Consider the following 20,561-nt stretch of genomic DNA (forward strand, 5'->3'; position numbering starts at 1 on the left):
TGTATGTGTGTGTGTGTGTGTGTGTGTGTGTGTTTATGAAAAGGATCTACCGTCATACATACATTTTACACGATGCAAGCAACGATACCGTTATTCTTACTATATCTTGTGTGTGTGTGTATGTGTTTGTGTATTAGTGTGTGTTTGTTTGTGCAGACAGACAAGTCGCATATCAAATTATATATACCTATGTATGAATGCACAAATATGTACATACATACATGTATATATGTACATGTGCATAATTAATATACATAACTACATACATACATACATAATGCATATATATATCAAAATCGTCGAGCCCGTGTATCGTCGTCATCGTCGTCGGTCGGTCGTGTGTATTGTGAAAATCATCTTTATCATCAAATCATCTCATTATCATTATCAAATTATCGTCCCCAAACGCACGATTACTTTACGTTATTGAACTAAGTTTACTCTTTACGTACTTTTTGTTTTTCATTTTCATTCTCATATTTTTTTTTCATTTTTTTTGTTTTTTTTTTTTTTTGTTTTGTTTTGTTAGTTAAACTGTAGCTGTGGTAATCGAAATTCGGACTAAACTGACTAAACAGCTGACACTGACTCTGACTGACTCTGATTATAATCAGCGGCAGCTCTCCTCTCACTTATCGTTTATTAGATTCTGCTTCCAATTCGAATTCCTCATTTACACTAATAATATACTTGTATGCGTGTATGTCTATTTGTATGTATGTTTTGCCATGTTGTATGTCTGTGTATTTAGTTTTTTTTTGTTTTGTTTGTTTGTTTGGTTTGGTTTTGTTGTATAAGTTTAATAAGTATATAGCAATATAAATAATTTTGTATATAAAGTTCTTGTTGTTGTGGTCTACGTTCCAGTCAACATTGCTACGCCGCACTCTCTATCTTTCTCTCTCTCTCTCTTTCGCTCTTTCTCACTTTCTTTCTCTTGCTCTATCTCTTCGCGTCTTCCTCTATCATTCTCTATACATCTCTCCTCGTCATTTGCCGAATGTGTCGCTGTTTTGAAATAATCATAATGGGGGGGATTGGGGGATATAGTGATGAGGAGGATGGTTGGGTGCACACGGGTGTGTGTGTGTGTGTGTGTACGGGTGGGCTAAGGGGAATAGTGTCACACACATACCACAGCATAGACAATGTGGTTTGTGCCTTAACACTACACCCCGCCACCCACTACCCAGCACCAACACCTGCACCTGCACCTTTCACTCACCATCAGCATCATCATCTATAATCCACCATTCCCCATCCACATCCGGTTCTTCCCCTTTCTCACACTACCACACCAGTTGCTGCACCACTGTGGCGCTGCCGCTGCTGCTGCTGCCGCTGTTGCTGCTAACCCACTGCGCGCACTGCCCACCGTTGCCACGTTGACCCCGCCCGCCCCCACCCTTGAATACGCATGCTAAATGTCGCTTAATTCCACACACGTAAGAATGAGTCCCATGATCCTGTTGCCACCGCCATGCCGTTCTCGGTGACCCCCAGACACGACACACGATTGTCGTGGCCAGCCAAAATGCCCGAGCGCTCAGCCTTCATCGTGTCCCACACGTTGCAGTTGAAGTCATCGTAGCCCGCCAGTAACAGTCGGCCGCTCTTTGAGAACGCCACCGATGTGATGCCGCAAATGATGTTGTCGTGCGAATACATGGCGAGTTCCTGATCGGCACGTATGTCGAATAGACGGCAGGTAGCGTCATCCGAGCCGGTTGCGAACGCTTGTCCATTGGGGAAGAAGGTGACAGCATTTATATCCGATTCGTGTCCTGGGAAAGTCTGCTTGCACACGCCCTCTCGAATGTCCCAGAGTTTGGCTGACGCATCGCAGGCGCCTGAGACGAATGTTTTGCATTGGGGTGCCAAGGACAGAGCCATCACATCGCCTGTGTGCCCAAGGAATGAGGTGACCTGCAGACCAGTCTCAATATCCCACAGCCCGCACGACATGTCGCCCGAACTGGTCACAATCTGATTGTCGTCCAGGAACCGGCAGCATGACAGATAGCCACCGTGTCCGGGCAGCTCACGGGACACTCGCACATTGCCCTCGCGCGTCTTTAGGTTGTAAATTGAACACATGTTGTCGAGGCCACCGCAGGCTACATAGCTGCCAGAGGGGGCATATGCACAGGTCATCACCCACGATGATCGCAGCGGAATGGCGTGCACTTTGTTCGTGGTATGCGAGTCCCATACAATCAGCTTGCCATCTTGAGAGGCTGATACAAGATTCCTGGAATCGTTGCCCCAATGCATGGCGTAGATTTTTGCCAAATGGCCGCGCAGCGTGCGTCGCGTGCGCATTTGTATGCGTCCAATGGGTTCCAGCGAGGCCGCTGCCTGCAACAGCGATGTGTCGCAGGCGGCCTTTCGAGCATCTCGGATGGCATTCTTGAGGGATTCGGCTTCCTGCCTGAGACTGTCTAGTTCATTCATTTTTTACGTCGGAACACGATCGTCGTATTGCAATGCTCGGTCGAATTGATTCTCCAATAAAGAGACAGATAGACTTTAGATCACTGATTAAGCGGCTTCCTGTATTTCAAAAAGGAATTGAATGAAAAATCGTATTAATATACATATATATATATATACACTTTTAAATTAAGCATCTCAAGTTAGGAATGCAAACAAAAAAAAAAAACAAAAAATCAACTAAACGATATCAATATCTTAGGAAAAGACTTTGACATGTCACATTACAATTTTGATAATTGTCTATAACGATCTGCATTCCTAATAAGAATTGGAAACGCGATTTACTTACGTTTAGTTTCTTCCTAGTGTGTTACTTGTTACTCCTCCTAGTTAAATTGTTGTGGCTTGCGCAGAGAATTAATAGTTGTAGTTGCTAACAACGGACATTCAATTTTTCCAGGTGCTGCCAGTGCTTTTGGGTGCGTTCGTTGGGCTTGGCCTTCCGTGTTGTGTTATTTTACTTTAGTCGTTTTGTAGGGCAACTACTTAGTCGGTTTCAACATTCCTTTACTTTAGTAGTACATATATTAAGAGAAGAGAGCACACACAAACTTTACGCCTTGCCAGTAATAGTGCCTAGCATGCCTTGGTCGATTGTGCGTTTGTGTGTGTGTGTGTCTGTTGTTGGTGTGTGAGAGTATGTTTGTGTGTGTGTGTGTGAGTGTATGGGTGCCACTGAACGATTTGTAAAGATCGGCTATGCAAAATGTGTTTGCTTTTTCAATGATTCTCGACGAGTTCGAATGGAACGTTGTCTCTTGGATGCTGCTGCTGCTTTTGGGGCTGGGCTGGGCTGGGGTTTTTTTTGTTCGATTTTGTCACTGGGACTGGGTAAAGAACCAGCTTACTCAGCACACTCAGCAAATCAACAATCAGGAGTCAATTAACCGATAACACAACGGATTACTTTCCTATGTCCGCATTCAGTTCCAAAATAATGTACACTGTAACTGATTTTCCGGTTTCCTTTTCCGTTTCGCTGAAATGCTAATTTTCGCTGGCAGCTTGAGCGGCATACAGTTTTTTTTTTTCTCTTTTCTTGGGGTTTTTCGTTTTTTTTTCTTTTTTTTTGTTTGATAAGCACAACTTGTTCCACAGATCTTTTAGTTGTTGTGTTAGGAACCGGGATTATTTCTTTATAGCATTTTCTCCCTTTTTTTTTTTGTTTAAATTATTTTTCCATTAAGGTTTACTGCCACAGATGAAAATTTTCTTTCCTGCTGCTGGCTCCTGCTCTCTCTCTCACCCGTGCCTTCCTCTCCGCTGTTTGCTGCTGTTCACTTCGCTTTTTTGGTACACCAAAATTGCAATTTTTGCACCACCACCAATGATAGCGCTAACGCTAAAACTGATGAGAGCAAGCAGCACAACCAGAGTGACCAAGTGGTGCGCAATTGAAAGAGCGTCAGCGAAAACGAGCCGAACGTAGACACGAGATGGTAGCGATGTCAATTGTTTGTCCCGTTCACACCAATGGCAATTGTCGAGTAGTCGATACGATAGTGAGCGAGAAAGAGATAGAAAAGAAAAAATCAATTTGAAATACTAAAACTTTTTTTTTATAAGATTACAATTGCTCCGATACGAATTTTCACTGTGCACCCGCTCAGAATTTAACCCACATAACGAAATATATCCGGCTTTTCTGAGATTTTATATGCAGATACACACATCATACTTGGGTGTATGTGCATATGCATACATACAGATGCACACACATACATACTGACAAAATATTTTAATGGACACATACACACACAGGCACACTGTTCAATAGTCACTGCAGCAGTCTCGGCAACTTATCCATTCTGATGTCTTTTAATCCGATCTGTGGCAAACATATTTTACTTACACTTAACTTTGGTTAATGACACTTTAAACGCGTTTTCGGTAATAGGTAGATTTAACTACACAAATAAAAATATGTTTATCAAATTCTAGTAGACGAACACAATCCGTAACTTTTCATTTGCACTCTACAATTGGCAGCCAACACCTAGAAGCATCTGGGGTGTATTAAAAAATTATCGCTGTTATCGATTTGTTATCGTCGACCCAGTGACCCTTGGCACTAGTTCATTTTCATTGCTTATCGTTGCGATATCGATGACTAGTGTACATCGATGATTTACTTTAATCGATATATGAAAAAAACTATTTTTTAAGGTTTATTTAAAGAGTTTTGAAAGCTTTTTAAAATATTTCAAGAATTGTATACAATTCCCGTGAATTGTGAACGGCGGTCGCTGTTTCAGCGACACAAAAAATTTTGCAAGCTATCGATATTCTAATCGATGGTCTGCGACCTCTATTGTTTGTTGAATTTCGGACGTCCGTCAATTAGTTACATAAAAAGGTTGGCAATTATTATTTATTAGAAAAAGCTATTGAAACGCTTTAATTGTAGAAACCAAGGAACGACGAAATGCTGCGCTCGGCAACAGCCTCCCTGGGCACGTCTAAGATACTGCTGACAGCGTGCAAAAACTGGAGTATCTTACCAGCCGTTGTGACGGGATCAGCACAGAATGCGAGCGTGAACGCAAATGCGGTTTGGGTTCGCCAGCAGCAAACCCTGCCTGTGGTTGAATCGCCAGATACCTTGCCCAAAAAGGGTTATTCACCATTTGGCACCAAGCAGAGCAGCATGGCCGAATGGTCGTTGGCCCGGCTTGATGATCTGCTAAATTGGGGTCGCAAAGGCTCCATTTGGCCCCTAACTTTCGGTCTTGCTTGCTGTGCGGTCGAAATGATGCATATTGCAGCTCCCAGATATGATATGGATCGTTACGGAGTTGTGTTTCGAGCATCGCCGCGACAAGCCGATGTTATTATTGTAGCTGGAACGCTTACCAATAAAATGGCACCAGCATTGCGTAAAGTCTACGACCAAATGCCTGAGCCACGATGGGTGATCTCCATGGGTAGCTGTGCCAACGGTGGCGGCTATTATCATTATTCGTATTCCGTGGTTCGTGGCTGCGATCGAATTATACCCGTCGATATATATGTGCCCGGCTGTCCACCCACTGCTGAGGCGCTTATGTACGGAGTCCTTCAGTTACAAAAGAAAGTCAAACGCATGAAGACTCTCCAGATGTGGTACAGAAAATAAGCAAATAACATAAGCATAACACATATGTACATATATACAATTTAAAGAATATGTGAACTATGGAAATACTTTCGCCTTTTCTTTGTTTTATCAACGATTCAGTATAATCAGAATTTATATCTCGAGAAATCGAAAAATAGGCGAGAAATTTAGTTGAATTCTTTTAATTTGTTGCTTGGGAATAATAAATACTCGTTTCGAATCAACAAACACTCATATGGACTAAATACATATTTACATGCAAGTATTTTGTGAAAACAATCATAAGCTATTTGATTTAAATTTTAAATCGGCTGCCAAGGCAACATGATCCGATGGAAAGCATACAGAGGGTATAGCCTCGTTGGCTACTATTTGCTCATGCGTTGGCAGTGGTACTGATTGAAGCAGATCAAAACTGTTCCCATTATAGAATATGTAATCCAGGCATCCAGAAAATAAAGTTGTGTAGTTTGTCGTCTCCGGCGTACCGCAGGCTGAGATCATTTGGAAGGGTTGTGAGAGCTCAACGTCGACAACAGCTTCCTCAGCATCTGAGTATATGAATATGTGTTGTAGAATATTCAGATTTAAAGTGATAATTCTAAATAGTGTAAACTTACTGCTGGACCAGTCTATGAAATGTTTGTCCACAAACTGTTCCGTCATTAGCTTATAGATTCCACATTCAGGCACACTATTAAAATCACCACAATATAACAGGCCCAGCTTGTTGGGGCAACTAATATTATAGTCCTTCAGATATTGTTTGTAAATGTGTTCGACATAAATAATCGAGAATCCAATTTGCAGCAGTCGTATATGATCAGCATCTGGATGGAAATATAAGTGCGTGTTGGCCACTAAAACGTAGAAGTCCGTGTTCTTTACCTTTAGCAAGCACAACTGGAAGATAAAGACCACACTACTGAGCTTATATCCTTTTTGGAACCCTAAAACTTACCTCTAATGTTGTGTTTCGCTCACAAATGCGTTTTGCCAGTTTTTCGTTTGTCTTGATTTTATCCCACAGGTCCTTAAAAATGGGCAGAGTTGATATGTTTTTGCCTAGATTTACCACATGCGTAGCTAGCAGCTCGAAACGCGACTCCCGAAAGAATATGGCAACACCTTCAGCGCAATCGCCTTTAAGCGCCATAAATCCTTGAAATTTGTGGGGCGATTGTCCCAGCACCGTCTTTAGATCATATTCAAATATCTTTTGATCCACTTCCTGCAGACAGAGCAGATCTGCATTATATCCGAGGAGTTCTTTGATGAAGATCTGCTTACGGTAGTCAATCTGAAGCAGCTTAGGTGGGCAATAGGGAAAGAGTACTGTGCGGGAATGGTCACTATCAGCATACAAATCAGCCAGAAGATTGTATGTAACTACACGAATCTCCGTTGGATCCTCCAAAGGTTTCGGTGTCACCACCTGTCGCAATTCATACGGACAGGTACCTGGTCCAGGCTGAACAGGGCATTTGGTGATCTGCTCCACTGGGGGTCCCGACAAACCCTCTTCATTCATTGGGGTCACAATTAATTTTAAATTGTGGCCAACATCTTGTTGCGTCGTTCGATATATCAAGCCCTCGCCGCATAACTCCCACATGGACTCGGTTGGCAAGGCTCCTGATGCCGGCTGCAAGGACGAAAGAAACCGTCAAGTACTATAGAAACTAATGTCAGAAAGTTGAAAATTTACCATTATTGCTTTATACCATAGACCCTTACTGTGCTCCCGAGAACAGAAATGCAAATCCAATTTTGTCGGATAAACCAAGTGATCGGCCAACACACAACTTGGCACTTGCAGCGTTGTTATCCAAGGCTGGTTGTAGAGTATATCAAAGTTTTTATGCATCACCCGCAGCCTAATGCCAACAGGATTCTCGTGCAGTAACTCCGCAAAAGTGATATCGGTCACGCTGTCTTCGCAACCATCACGATAGAGCTCAATATTAATCTAGACGGCAATGGAGTTTATGAGAGTTGGGAACACTTTGTTTCTATAAATGTATGGATATATATGTATACCTCTTGTTCAACTCTTTTTTCCGTTTGAGCTTCTGCATTTTTCTTCTTTTTAAAGCGCTTTTGAAGCTCCTTTTCTATATTACTCCGTATACGGGTGAGAGCTATGTCAATTCGTTCGTTGATCCGCCGACAAAAATTAAACTGACGATCCACGTGCAATTCTTCGTTGACAAAGCGGAATGTTATGTGCAGATCTTCAGAATCCTTCAAGTTGCGTAAGTACACTTTTTCCATGTCTACGGACGGCTTAAGATGACCAGATCTAGAGTACGCCGCACAAACAACGAATTTTGGGTTCAGTTGGATTCTCAGTAGGGGCAAGTTTTTAAAAATTCTTGTCAACATTCCTTCGGGTCACCGGCGACAAGTGCAAACATGTTATCGTTATCGATAGTTCTTGTTTTTACATACTGCAATTAATCGCCGAACATTGGGCAACGACTGGTAAAAACTTGAACGTTTGAAAATAAGTACTAAAGTAGGCGTGGTGGAAAACATAGATGCAATGTTTTGTTTTTAAAACATACATTTATTCACTCTTGATTACTTTTTTTTAACTCTCGGACTTTTATTACAAAGGTTTTAGCTGGATTTATTAAACTTTGACAAACTGCAACTTTTTCGAAACAAACCACTGTGCGCCGATAGACTTCTAAAAATAAAATCAACTACTAAATTTATGTTGTTTAACCATATTTATTGTTTGCTACCACACGAAAGAAAAAATCAAAATTAAGGGTTCTCGTGATTATCTAATATTCAAGTAGGCTCCGTAGAAGGTAAGTTAAGAAATACCCCTCGAATAAAACGATAAGTGAATTTTTAACTGTTTATTAGTCAAAATCTAACACTAATTTGTTTTGCCCACCCCTTTAAAAAATATATCAGCAAACATTAAACATTTCCTACAACGCAAAAGAAAGAAGCAACAAAAAACAACAACAATAACAGCAATAACAGCTGTTGACCATCAGTCAAAAACGATTAAAACGAACGCATTCATAATTATCGATACCATATAAGCGAAGAGTTGAGAAAGGGAGAAGCACGAGAAAAAAGGGAAAAGCGAAAAAAACACAAAGAAGAAAAGGTAAAATCAGGGGAATCAAGTGTGCATATATTATTTACTCCAACCCACTCTAATCTACTTATGAAAAAGGGTGTTGCCTAGGCCTACAGCCCCAAATCGGAGACGTTGGTGTGAGGATTTGGAAAAATGTCCGTAAGACTTTTGACAGTGCGACTGGTCAAACATGGTCGCTATATTTTGCGCAGCTATTGTAAACGCGACATACATACCAACATTTTGGAACAAAACCAATTAAAAACAAGAAGCAAGCGAGGCGTTCCCCTAACTTCCTCCTCGTTCAATGTCATCAAGGTAAGGCTCGAATCTTCCATTCATACATGGGTATATTTACATATATCGTATATTGTTCTCCCCTTTAGAATGCCCCTCAACAGGTAGCACGATCAGCTCCTAGCCCTGGGCAAACGGTGTTAGCTCCCCGATCAGCTGCCACAAACAATCTCTTTCGATTCGGTCAGCATGCCCGTAAACTATTCATTGACAACATATTAAATCGTGTTACCACCAACTATTCGGAGGATTTGCGTCAACGAGCCACTCGCAAGCTGTTCTATGGGGATTCGGCACCGTTTTTTGCTCTAATCGGAGTTAGCTTGGCCTCGGGAGCTGGTGTCCTTAGCAAAGACGATGAACTAGAAGGCGTTTGCTGGGAAATACGAGAAGCTGCCAGTCGCTTGCAGTCGAATTGGAGTCGAGATGAAATTTCCGAAAACTTAAACAGCAACTTCACCGTAGATAATCTAGATGTCGGCCCAGCCATAGCCAAGGGATGTGCTGCTGTCGTTTATGCAGCCAATTTCAAGCGGGAAGAGGGCTATAATCAATTGGAAGTACCACCTCCATCATCCGCGCTTGAAGAAACATCTTCACCAGATGTGGAGAGTGTGGCTTTTCCTATGATGTCACCATTGCAGAATATGTCGCGATTTGTACATAATTTTGGAGGCTCCGCAGATAATATCTATAGATATTCACAATTTACGGCAGCCAGTGATGATTTCGTAGAGTCGGAGCGACTTAAGAAAGAGCATGTGCGAGAGGAATCAGTTCCCAGACCCAGACTTGAGCCGTCCAGTTTAAACCGCTACCCGTTGGCCCTGAAAATGATGTTCAACTACGATATCCAAAGCAATGCCTTATCCATACTTCGGGCCATGTACAAAGAGACAGTACCTGCCCGACAGCGTCGCATGAATCTGGCCTCTGAGGAATGGGAGCGATTGCTTCAACATCAAACCCTGTCATTGCCCACTCATCCAAATATTGTCTGCATGTTTGGTTTCTTTTGTGACGAAGTACGTAATTTTCCTGATGGTCATCTACTTTATCCAATTGCCCAGCCCGAGAGAATCAATCCTGAGGGTTTAGGCCGCAATATGTCGTTGTACTTGCTGATGAAACGCTATGACCATAGCCTGCGTGGCCTTTTGGAAAGTTCTCATAAACTGAACACCCGATCCAAAATTTTGCTCTGGGCCCAAATGCTGGAGGCTGTGACACATCTAAGCCGCCACGGTGTTGCCCACCGGGATCTTAAGTCGGATAATGTCTTAATTGAAATGCCTGAAGATAATTCTACGCCAGTTTTGGTACTATCAGACTTTGGCTGCTGCCTGGCGGATAAAACGCACGGCTTGAGATTGCCTTATGTGAGCCATGACATAGATAAGGGTGGAAATGTTGCCCTAATGGCTCCAGAGATCATCAATATGCAACCAGGACCATTTGCTGTCCTTAATTACAGCAAAGCTGATCTGTGGGCCTGCGGGGCAATGGCCTATGAAATCTTTGGCATGCAGAATCCCTTTTATTCGTCTGGCGGTGGTGCCTTGGCCCAAAAGCAGGGTGCGCTCACTTATTCGCTTAAAAATAGCGACTACAGACAAGAGCAACTACCACTATTAAATGATACCTGTCCACCACTTGTGCAGCAGTTGGTCTACAATATACTTAATCCGAATCCCTCGAAACGTGTTAGCCCCGATATTGCAGCCAATGTAATGCAATTGTTTTTGTGGGCCCCGTCCAATTGGCTAAGGGCAGGCGGCATGCCCAACAGTGCCGAGGTATGTACTATTACATATAGTCTCAATGAATCCTTTTAATAATTTGTACATTTTTAGATTCTTCAATGGCTTTTGTCCCTAACTACCAAAATTATGTGCGAGGGACGTCCCCAATTTGGTCAGAAAATGTCAGAAGCGCCGGTTGGCCGTCGTCCCTATGTGGAATATTTGTTAATTTGTAGTTTCCTGGCTAGAGCTCGCTTGCGACGCATTCGTGGTGCTCTCAACTGGATTCAGAACGTTGTCGCTGCGTGAAGAGAGCCAAACAGAACGGCAGAGCCCAATCAGCCGAAGGATATGATTGTTATTTGAAATTCAAAAGAAGAGAGTCGAGATAATGGGGAAAAGCGTGTGATAAAACTATATATTTTACATACATATATATTTATAAACATTTCAAAATTAACTGCATTTGGTTGTTTGTTTTGTTGTAGCCATTGTTTTGGTTGCCATTAGGAGACCCATCAGATCTTGGCTAGATGCTAGCTCATGTTGTATATTTTCGAAATTCTTCTGCATGGGCGTCATTTCAATTAATTTCATTTTATTGTATGCCATTTGTATGGTCACCGAATGGCCGTGGATGTTGAACTTGTAGATTGGAGGCTCATCCTTAACAGTGGAGGGCAACACAGTGCATCTAAGACCAAGCAGCTCCGTAAGGTTTTGTAAATCTCTTTCAGCTTTTTTGTTTATTTCCAAATTTGTTAGTTGTATATCCAATTGTTGGCCCTCAACGAGAGCATCCTGGTAAGCGCGGCATAGATTCTGAAGTGGATTTTCCAACTTGGCGGCTCTCTCTAGTATTTGTAGGCTCTCATCCATAGTGGTCAGTGCCCAGTCGTTTTGAGTTCTTAGTTTTGTTTGTATTTCAATCAGTTTTTGCTCCAATTGGTTGTGTTTTTTCATTGTGATGCTCTGAGATTGTAGTGAATATGTAATTACGCTTCTTTGAATTTCAGTGTTGTAAAATGCCGCTCAGGTGTGAAACTTGTTAATGTTGGTAAACACCCACCAGTAGTCAAGTAGGCTGAGTAAAATCATTCAGTGTTGCTCAACTCAGGCAAACAAAAATATTTAGTTGAATTTATCAGATTTTCCCAGGCAACGAGGCAAACAACACAAATTACGAGACGAAATAAAAATAACGAGAAATTAGTTAACAACAATGGATTTTGGTGAACTTTTGCATTTTGCCAAAAAGAAAAATGACGCAGCCACAAAAGATAATGAGGTAAATTAGAGTCGCCAGCTGTCCGGATGAAGAGCAAGGTGACTGCATGGCAGGAAGGGGGTGAGATCGCTGACCCCAATCTCCTCTCCAGCAGAGCAACACCATCAAATCAACAACAAGTGTTTCATTCATTTTTTTGTAATCAATCTTTTCACTTTTCGCAGGGAAAATTTTATTCCACTAAATATTCGCCCCCGAAAAAGGAGACCAATAAGAGTAAACAACTTTCAATAAATATACAAAAATTCCTTAAGAAACGTGAAGCCGAAGAGGCTGAGCGAAAACGTGAAGAGCGGCAAAAGGTGGCCGAACTGATGGCTAAACGCGATGAGAAGTCCAAAAATAAAATTCGTAAAATGCTGAAAGTCACAAAATCGGCCAATAAATCCGTGCTAGATGATGCCAAGGATATTGATGTCATGGAAGCTGAGTTAGGACCCGATGGCCAGCCCGGTGATGGGGATGATTATGGTTACGTGTCCAATGAGGCCAATGCCTTTTACCAGAAGTATATTGAAAAGGTACGTAATGTTCATGAGGACAAGGGCTTTGCGCCCAGTCGGCCACAATCCTTGCGTGATCTATCAGGAACCAAAGAACGTGTGAAAGCGGCCATTAACAGAGATCGCGAAGATTCAAAAATTGGGCAGAGAACAAGGACTGTTGCACCAACTTCTTCAAGCTCATCAGGTGGTAGTAAAAGTTCCAAAGATTCTCAAGTCGCTCGTTCGTACAGCACTTCAAAGACTCTCTATGATCCTGATGCCGAACGGCGTGATCAAGAGCGCAAAAAGATAGAGGAAGAGCAACAGCGCAAAGCCAAGATTAAACGGCAGCCCCAACCACCTCCAATGGACTTTCAGGCCTTACTGCGTCTGGCCGAGAAGAAGCAACATGAACCGGTTGTTTTTGTCCAGCCGGAGAAGAAGAAGGAACCAGAACGTCTTCTGTCTGCCAGAGAGAAGCGTGAGCAAGAGGAACGCCAACGACAAAAAGAACAGAAGGCTCAAAGGGATCGCCAGCGCGAAAATGACTCAAAGACTAAAGAGCAGCAGCCGACAACAGTATCAAAAATGGTCAATGGACGTATACCCAAATTGTCCTCAGCCACAGCTAAGCCATCCACAAGTGACACGAAAACCAAGCCAAGTTCTAGCTCCAATTCAACCGCTTCAGCCTCGTCTAGTTCTGCCAAAACTAACTTAGCCTCAAGTACAAAGACTAACCCAAGTAGCAAAGCTACTGTCAATCTCAACAAGCCACCCTCTAGTTCATCCTCTTCTTCGAGCGCGGCTGCCACAAAGCCGAAGAACCCATATGCCAAATTATCAGAGAACAACTCTATTCGCGAGTTTCCACCCCGAGATCGACCAAGTAATTCCGTGCCTAACAAAACTCGACAATTTCCACCAGCTGATGTGCGAGGACGTAAGCCAATGCCCTCCTCTTCGACATCAGCTCGCAAACCGCATCAGGAGCAGAACAGAAATAAACGTCAGTATTAACACAAATTTTTCAACTAGGCCCTCAACGAAAATTATTTTTGTATACATTTCTATTTTTACAGGTCGCATTTATGATGATGACTCGGAATATGATTCCGAATTGGATGATTTTATTGATGATGGTGATTGTGAAGAGGATATATCCTCGCATATACGCGACATATTTGGCTATGACAAACGTCGTTATCGTGATATAGATGACGACGATCGGGGAATGGAATCAAGTTATGCTCAAATGCAACGTGAAGAGTTTATCAGTAAGAAATTAGGTGAGAGAATCAATTTCCAGTGTCACATTCGTTGGAGGTTTAAAAATTTCAAAATAATCTTAATTTTGTTTATTAGGTTTACAAGAGGATTTGGAGGATATGCGTTTGGAAGCCATGCATAAAAAGCGCAAATTGGCCAAAAAGAAAACCAGACCCTTAGATGACGACGATGATGATTAGGAAAGATGTTGCCTGGACAACAAATCTCAATATTTTGGGTACAACTTGCCCAATGTGAACAATAAAATGATTCCCTGTGGCCCTTCCTTTTATCATATTTGTATAGAGGCGTGTGCTTCCCAAATTTATTTATTTGAGCGGATTGATTGTTAATTTTTTTAATTTTTTGCTTTAATTTTTACTATATACATACCTAAATGGATATACACTTGTAAACTCACAACATTGGAGTACTAGGCAAATATATTTTTGCAAGATAAAAATGAAGAAACAAGAACACAAATGTGTGCTGTCATTCTTGAAGGGGATGTTGTTTAAATTGAATAAGAATCAATGTGAAATGAATTAATGAGTCCCAGGTTAAAAAATGCACTTATTTCGTTTAAATTTAAAGAAAACAACATAAAATGCATCGTCACTATACATATTTTAAATCCAGATTTTTTTTGAAGTAAAGTTAAACGTATGACACTTTTTGAGAAACAGAATACGTATTGGATGGATGGACGAAGATGTCTGAAATGGAAAACAAAGTTTGAAAGAATTTTGTTTTTATGATGGATAAATTGGTCACACTAGACCGCTTTATAATGTACATATATTCGGGATTTTCCCTGTTCCGTTGCTTAACACAGACAGAAATTTTAAATGCAATTAATTTTTTCAATCTTTTTTTAACCTTTTTTCCATAAATAATGTGTTTGTTATCCGAAATGTTTGACATTCATGGCGGTTCGTTAATTGAGGATAAACTGTATTTGGTTTTTCATAGAAAATTTCAAATAAACCGCTAAGCTCCGGGTATTGATGTCGGGGCTTAGCCAACACTCTTTTTTCACAGAGTTGCCAGAACCTACGTACAAATTATCGAATAAGAATTATCGATTGTTCTAAAGTTATTCATACGACTACACTTGACGCTAACCAACACTAGTGAAACCATATAGCCCAAAACAAACCAACTAAATATAAGATTTCTTCAATTAAATATTCAAAGAAAAAAGTTGCAGTTTGGCGCTACAAATAAGGAACCGCCGAGTTTAACAATTTAATTGTCTGCAAAAGAAGGAGCATCAAAATACAGAGCTAAGATATGAATTTCCTGCGGCAAGCCTTAGGCACCATTACGAAACAGCTGACAACTATAACGCCGACCCCAAGTGAGTTCCAATTGGAATAGGAAATGTTTAATAACATTTGAAGTATACTTTCTAAGTGTTTAGATAGAAATCTGTAGCTATATTGGGTAATTATTTGTCGGCAAAGTATAAATGTATTACTAATTCAATCTAGGCCATGTGCAGCCAATGGCATCTGGCCTGGGTGTTAGTACCTAATACATACATATGTATGTATGTACATACATATGTTATTCCTAAAAGGTTATCTATATTCAAATATTCTCTTTGCTTCTACTTTATTCTCTTTGAAGATCTAAAAGGATATGGGATAAAGAGTTTGTTCTATAGGATTCAAGATCTAATAGGATTCATGTCTACTTCATACAGAGTATATCGAAACCATCACATGTTTTGGCGATCTTTATACCCTTGCAAAAAGGGTATATTAATTTTGGTCAAAAGTGTGCAACGCATAGAAGGAAGCATCTCCGACCATATAAAGTATATATATTCTTGATCAGCACGACGAGACGAGTTCAAATAGCCATGTCCGTCCGTCCGTCCGTCCGTCTGGATCAACGCGAACTCCTCCTAGACCGTAAGAGCTACAGAGCTGAAATTTTGCATGTAGGCTTGTATATACTGCAGGCGTTGTATATCTCGGATTCAGGACCACTATATCATATAGCTCCCATACAAACCGCAAAGTCACGAACAGTGACTTTTCTCACTAACTTCGTTATTTTGAGCTATTGTCGTGAAATTTAATATTGGTGAGTTAATTACAAATATAAACGACTATGCCAAATTTGATCAAGATCGGGTGACTATATCATATAGCTCCCATAGGAACGATCTTTCGAAAACTGTGACTTTTGTTAATAACTTCGTTACTTTTGACGCGATTACTTTCAAATTAAACATTCGTTAGTTTAATATATCTGGTAATGACTGTACCAAATTTGATAAGGATCGGGTAACTATATCATATAGCTCCCATAGGAACGATTGGTGGAAAACAGTGACTTTGATCAATATCTTCGTTATTTCCTATGCTAAGATTGTAGGCCGTTCTTTCGAAACATTAGCCTTTTTAGCTTAAACGTTTTTCCGCTTTGATGGCTATAGGTAAGGAAAGAGTTACCAAAAAAGTTGCAAGGGTATACAAACTTTGACGCGGTCGAAGTTAGCCACGGCCCTCTGGTTTATAAGCAAGTATCCTCGCTGCCGTTATCCTTTGTTATTTCAATGACTATGCGCATTTTCTACATTCGCTCCCCCCTTTTAAAACGTGTTCGACAATCTGTGTTCAATTTGTTTGTTTGTCTAGGATCGTCGATTGGGTTGCCTCTCAACTCGTTCGTTGAGAATAGACGCGTGGCTGACGCACTTAAGCCCCCACCCCCAAACCGATCCCAAAAGATCTTCGATCGATGTCCATGTGAATATTTTCATTGGCATTTTCTCAAACTGACTTAACCCAAACCACTAACAGGAGCCTTCTATTCAATAGAAAAAAAGGGACTGCAAATCCTGTCAATGTATTGAACAATAGGAATTTGCATGCACCTAGACAGGTGTGGGTCAACTTTCGCTTATGATTTATATTACCTGCAATTTTGTTATGCCCCAGCGTGTGTGTCTGTGTGTGTGTGGCATATTTTTCTTTTTTAATTAAAAACTTTCGGTGTTTGGCCGCTTCAATCATTCAACCTTTTGTGTGAACTTCGATGGTGTGGGAGGGGGAAAAGGCTTGGCTGTTGGCTGGACATTTGCGCATGCGCGTCATTTGGTTGCAATTATTCCATTGCTGCTTGCTGCACATTTTCAATTTTCACAGAGATTAGCCATAACAAAAGAAGGTTCTGAATTTGGTTTTTGCTTTTGTTCGTTTTTGTTTTGTCTGACGGGACGACGACTGACTGGACAACTGGCCAACTGTCTGACCCTTTTTTCGCACATTTGCCCCTTTTGTGATGGGTTTTGTGTGTGCAACGTTGAAGAGACCACAATTCCATCGGTACAGTCGTGTTGGCCAATCGTCAATGCACCCAATTCAGAGAGTGGGCAATAACAAAATTCGTGAATTTAATATGTTATTTCATAAATTGCTTTTTTTTTAGGCCAACAATATGTTTTCGGCAGCCCTATGATGACAATGATGTCGACTGTGTGTCAGCGGAGCATGGCTTCTCTGCAGCAAATGCATCGCAGCGGTCCTCACATCAAGAAACGTCCACCCCGTCAACCTCTGGATGGTAAACCCTTTGCCAAGGGCGTCGTCCTTAAGACTCTAATCAAAAAGCCAAAGAAACCGAACTCGGCAAATCGTAAATGCGTCCTTGTTCGTCTATCCACGGGCAAAGAGATGGTGGCCTACATACCAGGCATTGGTCACAATCTGCAGGAGCACAACATTGTCCTGTGTCGTGTGGGCCGATTACAGGATGTTCCCGGTGTCAAGCTGAAGGCAGTGCGCGGTGTTTACGATTTGGCGCATGTTATCAAGAAGACGAATTGATTGTTACAACCGTTTTGATTGTATTGTATAAAAAATTTTGCCAACTCAGTTTGTGGCTCAATGCTATTGTTTTATTTTGTTTTTTTTTTTATTGGAAATTATGTGGCTAATCCCAGGGCTTAGTGTAAGTAGCAGCAAGTGCATGAATGGGCCAAAGCCAAAGAGAGACTCGAAACGAACAAGAAGAACAACAACAAAAGCAAAAAGATGAAGGGGCAGGAGACAGAGGACCAACATTGTGTCTTCATCTTGTCCTAGTCCTTGTCGTAATCTTAAGTCAACAGGGTTTTTGCCTTGCCTTTTGTTTTCTACCTGTACAAATGATTTTAACAGCATTTTTACACTTTAGACAAGTAAATCTTTTTCCATTTTTACTAGAATTGCCCAAGAAAAAAAGAAGAGAAAAATTTAATGCCAAATTATCTTTAACCGAAGATGCTGTCCGCCCATTTTCACAGCATCTTCGTCAATTCTCACTTCATTGGAAATTATGGACACAAGATCAACCTGAACAATTTGAATTAAGTAATCGTATGATGAATGCGATAAATGTCCTGACATCGAGACTAAGGAAGGTCTGTTCCAAGCGATTTTGAAATTATGTAATTTTCATTGTAAGGATATAAAGCATGTGATTTCTTTAGAAGTTTGAGCTTATAACCCGTTAATGATATATTTTTCAATTCCAAATCAATTTTTCGAAATCCGCATTACCCGTGAAAGTTCTTTTGTCACTTTTTCCCGCAAAAGCACGGCCTGCAAGTTTAGGATAGAGCAGTGAGGTGCATGATGCATGATTCTATCGTATGCTTAATCTATGGATGTAGCTTTCGTCCAACCATAGTTAGTCCATATTTAGTTGCTAGCGCTTTTAAAATATAATTAGGTTGATAGTTTACAACTATATCCTGCATTTGACAATAAATAATAATAGTCATCCAATTTTGATGAAATTTAACAAACATATTACTTTTTTATTAAAACTCGCGTTAAAAATAAAGTAGTTACTCACAAATGTCACTGTCTTCAACCGATTCACTGGAAGCGATATGATATGGTCAGTTGGACCCCGATTATCCGGGCTCCCATTAACCGGACATCCCTAATATCCGGCATGAAGTTGAGTTTGTTTCATTGTCACTGTTAACCGCGATTACCTATTATCCGTGATTTCAAACGAAAATTTAAAAGCTAAACAGTTGAAACAAACTACAAGCTACAATACATACACAATTGTTTCTAGCTTTTGGTTGCATTTCTTTTTTAATGGTTGTATGGCCATCGATAAACGTTTGTAGAACTAAGAAACATTTGTTTGTGAATTGATTTAATTGATTTTTTTTGATTGATTTTACTTATAAAATTTCAAGTACGAAATACGTGGAAATTTTGTGCTCGATTTACCGGGTTTTTCGATATCCCGTGGAGGCTCTGGTCCCGTTCGTCCCGGATAATCGGGGTCCAACTGTATTTAAATAGTGCGAATACCGTAAATGGGTTTGCATCCAGTAAAAAGTTATTGCAATTCATCGCAACATGCATGTTTTTTGAACAACTTTTCAATTATTCTGTCTATTCTGTAAAAGTCTTAAACTTAAACTTAAGCTATTGTCATTCCAACAAAAATTGTAAAAGATAACTTTTAAATGAGCCGCAAAAAGATAATTATGATGTCTGGATAGACACTCTGGGATGCCATGCCCACTACTTCAATGCTAAAACTAGTTGTGAATCACAGTTGGATGAAGCGAAAAATGAAAAGCATAGACCACAACCGCATGTTGAAAGGTTGTTGATAGATATTGATAGATAATTTAGTGATGTAAAGTTTGGGTTGGATTGGAATTCTGATTTCTAAGTTAAGCCCATCATCGAGAGCAACCCAAAGTGTCCTTAAGGAAGTTTTCTCTGAATATGAATGCATGGTATACCCCGATATAAAGGTTTTAAAATTTGGTGTCAGATTACTTAATAGTTTTGTAATTAAAAAAAAAAAACAACGAATAACATTTTACAACACAAATGCAAACTGAAAAACTTTTTTTATACTTTCGTTTTGAACTGTCCAGAAAACCATTAAATTTATATTGATGACTAATCCGTAAAAATTATATTTTATTTATTTTTATTACATTAATAACGAAATGTAATAATTTTTTCGTTTTATTTATACTTAGCATAAAATAATTATTTTTGATTTAGTTTATCTAAATCATATTATAATACTTAATTTAGAGTTTTATTACTAAAATCATAATAGACACTTTTCAATGTGTAATTATAAAACGAATATAACAATTGACTTAAATGTCAAATAAAATGATAAATAAATATTCTGTTGTAATAGTAAAACAAAAGTCGAAAATAATAATTGTTATTCAATTTTAGAAATGCAATTTAATTGATTTAATGTATATAAGTATTTTGCCATAGTTTTGAAATAAAAAAACAATTATTAACTTTTGTGATTATTTAAAAATCGTGAGATTAAAGAGTATTTGTCTATTTTTAAGACCAATGAAGTAAGTAAGTCGTCTCGCCGACTTGGGTATACCATACACCAGGTGAAACAAATATTTAAAATTTCGAAAACCAAATGTATGTCTATTAAATTGTTTTAACATGCCCTCATACCATTTGCTATCTCGCTCACTCTACAAACACACGAGCACTCTAGCGCCGCCACTAGCCAACGGCCAATTCTGCCCTTAGGGATCGCGTAGCAAAATACGTTCATACGTATATTTTGTATGTTTCTAGTCCGATTTCAATCAAATTTGGTAGTTTGATAGAAATAGATAAGATTTATTAGTCTGCCAAATTTGATCGCGATGGTCAAAAAATTGCAAGAGCCAATCGGTTGTTTCTAAATTATGGAGGCGGAAGTGGGCGTGGCAACATATTAAAATATATGTATTCTGCGGGCATACTAAGCCAATATA

General features: G+C 40.1%; 6 protein-coding genes across 6 annotated transcripts; 4 read left to right on the top strand and 2 right to left on the bottom strand.

Moving 5' to 3' along the window:
* Window positions 1-352: 352 nt before the first annotated feature.
* Window positions 353-4,495, bottom strand: LOC6652987 (guanine nucleotide-binding protein subunit beta-1). The gene is made up of 3 exons (XM_002075383.4): window positions 4,349-4,495; window positions 2,786-3,844; window positions 353-2,553 (listed from the first exon to the last, which is right to left on the bottom strand). The coding sequence occupies exon 3, from the start codon at window positions 2,452-2,454 to the stop codon at window positions 1,432-1,434; it is 1,023 nt and encodes a 340-aa protein (XP_002075419.1). The 5' UTR covers window positions 2,455-2,553; window positions 2,786-3,844; window positions 4,349-4,495; the 3' UTR covers window positions 353-1,431.
* Window positions 4,496-4,772: 277 nt separating this feature from the next.
* On the top strand, window positions 4,773-5,677 carry LOC6652988 (NADH-quinone oxidoreductase subunit B 2). The gene is made up of 2 exons (XM_002075384.4): window positions 4,773-4,852; window positions 4,904-5,677. The coding sequence occupies exon 2, from the start codon at window positions 4,922-4,924 to the stop codon at window positions 5,609-5,611; it is 690 nt and encodes a 229-aa protein (XP_002075420.1). The 5' UTR covers window positions 4,773-4,852; window positions 4,904-4,921; the 3' UTR covers window positions 5,612-5,677.
* Window positions 5,678-5,759: 82 nt separating this feature from the next.
* LOC26529569 (2',5'-phosphodiesterase 12) lies at window positions 5,760-8,051 on the bottom strand. Its single transcript, XM_015176463.3, has 5 exons — window positions 7,634-8,051; window positions 7,302-7,562; window positions 6,555-7,238; window positions 6,214-6,496; window positions 5,760-6,144 (listed from the first exon to the last, which is right to left on the bottom strand). The coding sequence occupies exons 1-5, from the start codon at window positions 7,976-7,978 to the stop codon at window positions 5,873-5,875; spliced, it is 1,845 nt and encodes a 614-aa protein (XP_015031949.2). The 5' UTR covers window positions 7,979-8,051; the 3' UTR covers window positions 5,760-5,872.
* A 138-nt stretch (window positions 8,052-8,189) lies between these two features.
* Window positions 8,190-11,195, top strand: LOC6652989 (serine/threonine-protein kinase Pink1, mitochondrial). Its single transcript, XM_002075385.4, has 5 exons — window positions 8,190-8,412; window positions 8,522-8,723; window positions 8,793-9,014; window positions 9,083-10,789; window positions 10,847-11,195. Exons 3-5 carry the CDS (start codon window positions 8,850-8,852, stop codon window positions 11,042-11,044), a joined length of 2,070 nt encoding a protein of 689 aa, XP_002075421.2. The 5' UTR covers window positions 8,190-8,412; window positions 8,522-8,723; window positions 8,793-8,849; the 3' UTR covers window positions 11,045-11,195.
* A 644-nt stretch (window positions 11,196-11,839) lies between these two features.
* LOC6652990 (protein SPT2 homolog) lies at window positions 11,840-14,254 on the top strand. Its single transcript, XM_002075386.4, has 4 exons — window positions 11,840-12,023; window positions 12,188-13,517; window positions 13,591-13,797; window positions 13,874-14,254. Exons 1-4 carry the CDS (start codon window positions 11,958-11,960, stop codon window positions 13,975-13,977), a joined length of 1,707 nt encoding a protein of 568 aa, XP_002075422.2. The 5' UTR covers window positions 11,840-11,957; the 3' UTR covers window positions 13,978-14,254.
* A 637-nt stretch (window positions 14,255-14,891) lies between these two features.
* Window positions 14,892-17,667, top strand: LOC6652991 (40S ribosomal protein S12, mitochondrial). Its single transcript, XM_002075387.4, has 2 exons — window positions 14,892-15,137; window positions 17,222-17,667. Exons 1-2 carry the CDS (start codon window positions 15,071-15,073, stop codon window positions 17,617-17,619), a joined length of 465 nt encoding a protein of 154 aa, XP_002075423.2. The 5' UTR covers window positions 14,892-15,070; the 3' UTR covers window positions 17,620-17,667.
* Window positions 17,668-20,561: the final 2,894 nt, after the last annotated feature.

The sequence above is a fragment of the Drosophila willistoni genome (genome assembly GCF_018902025.1).
Source record: "Drosophila willistoni isolate 14030-0811.24 chromosome XL unlocalized genomic scaffold, UCI_dwil_1.1 Seg142, whole genome shotgun sequence".
NCBI lineage: Eukaryota > Metazoa > Arthropoda > Insecta > Diptera > Drosophilidae > Drosophila > Drosophila willistoni.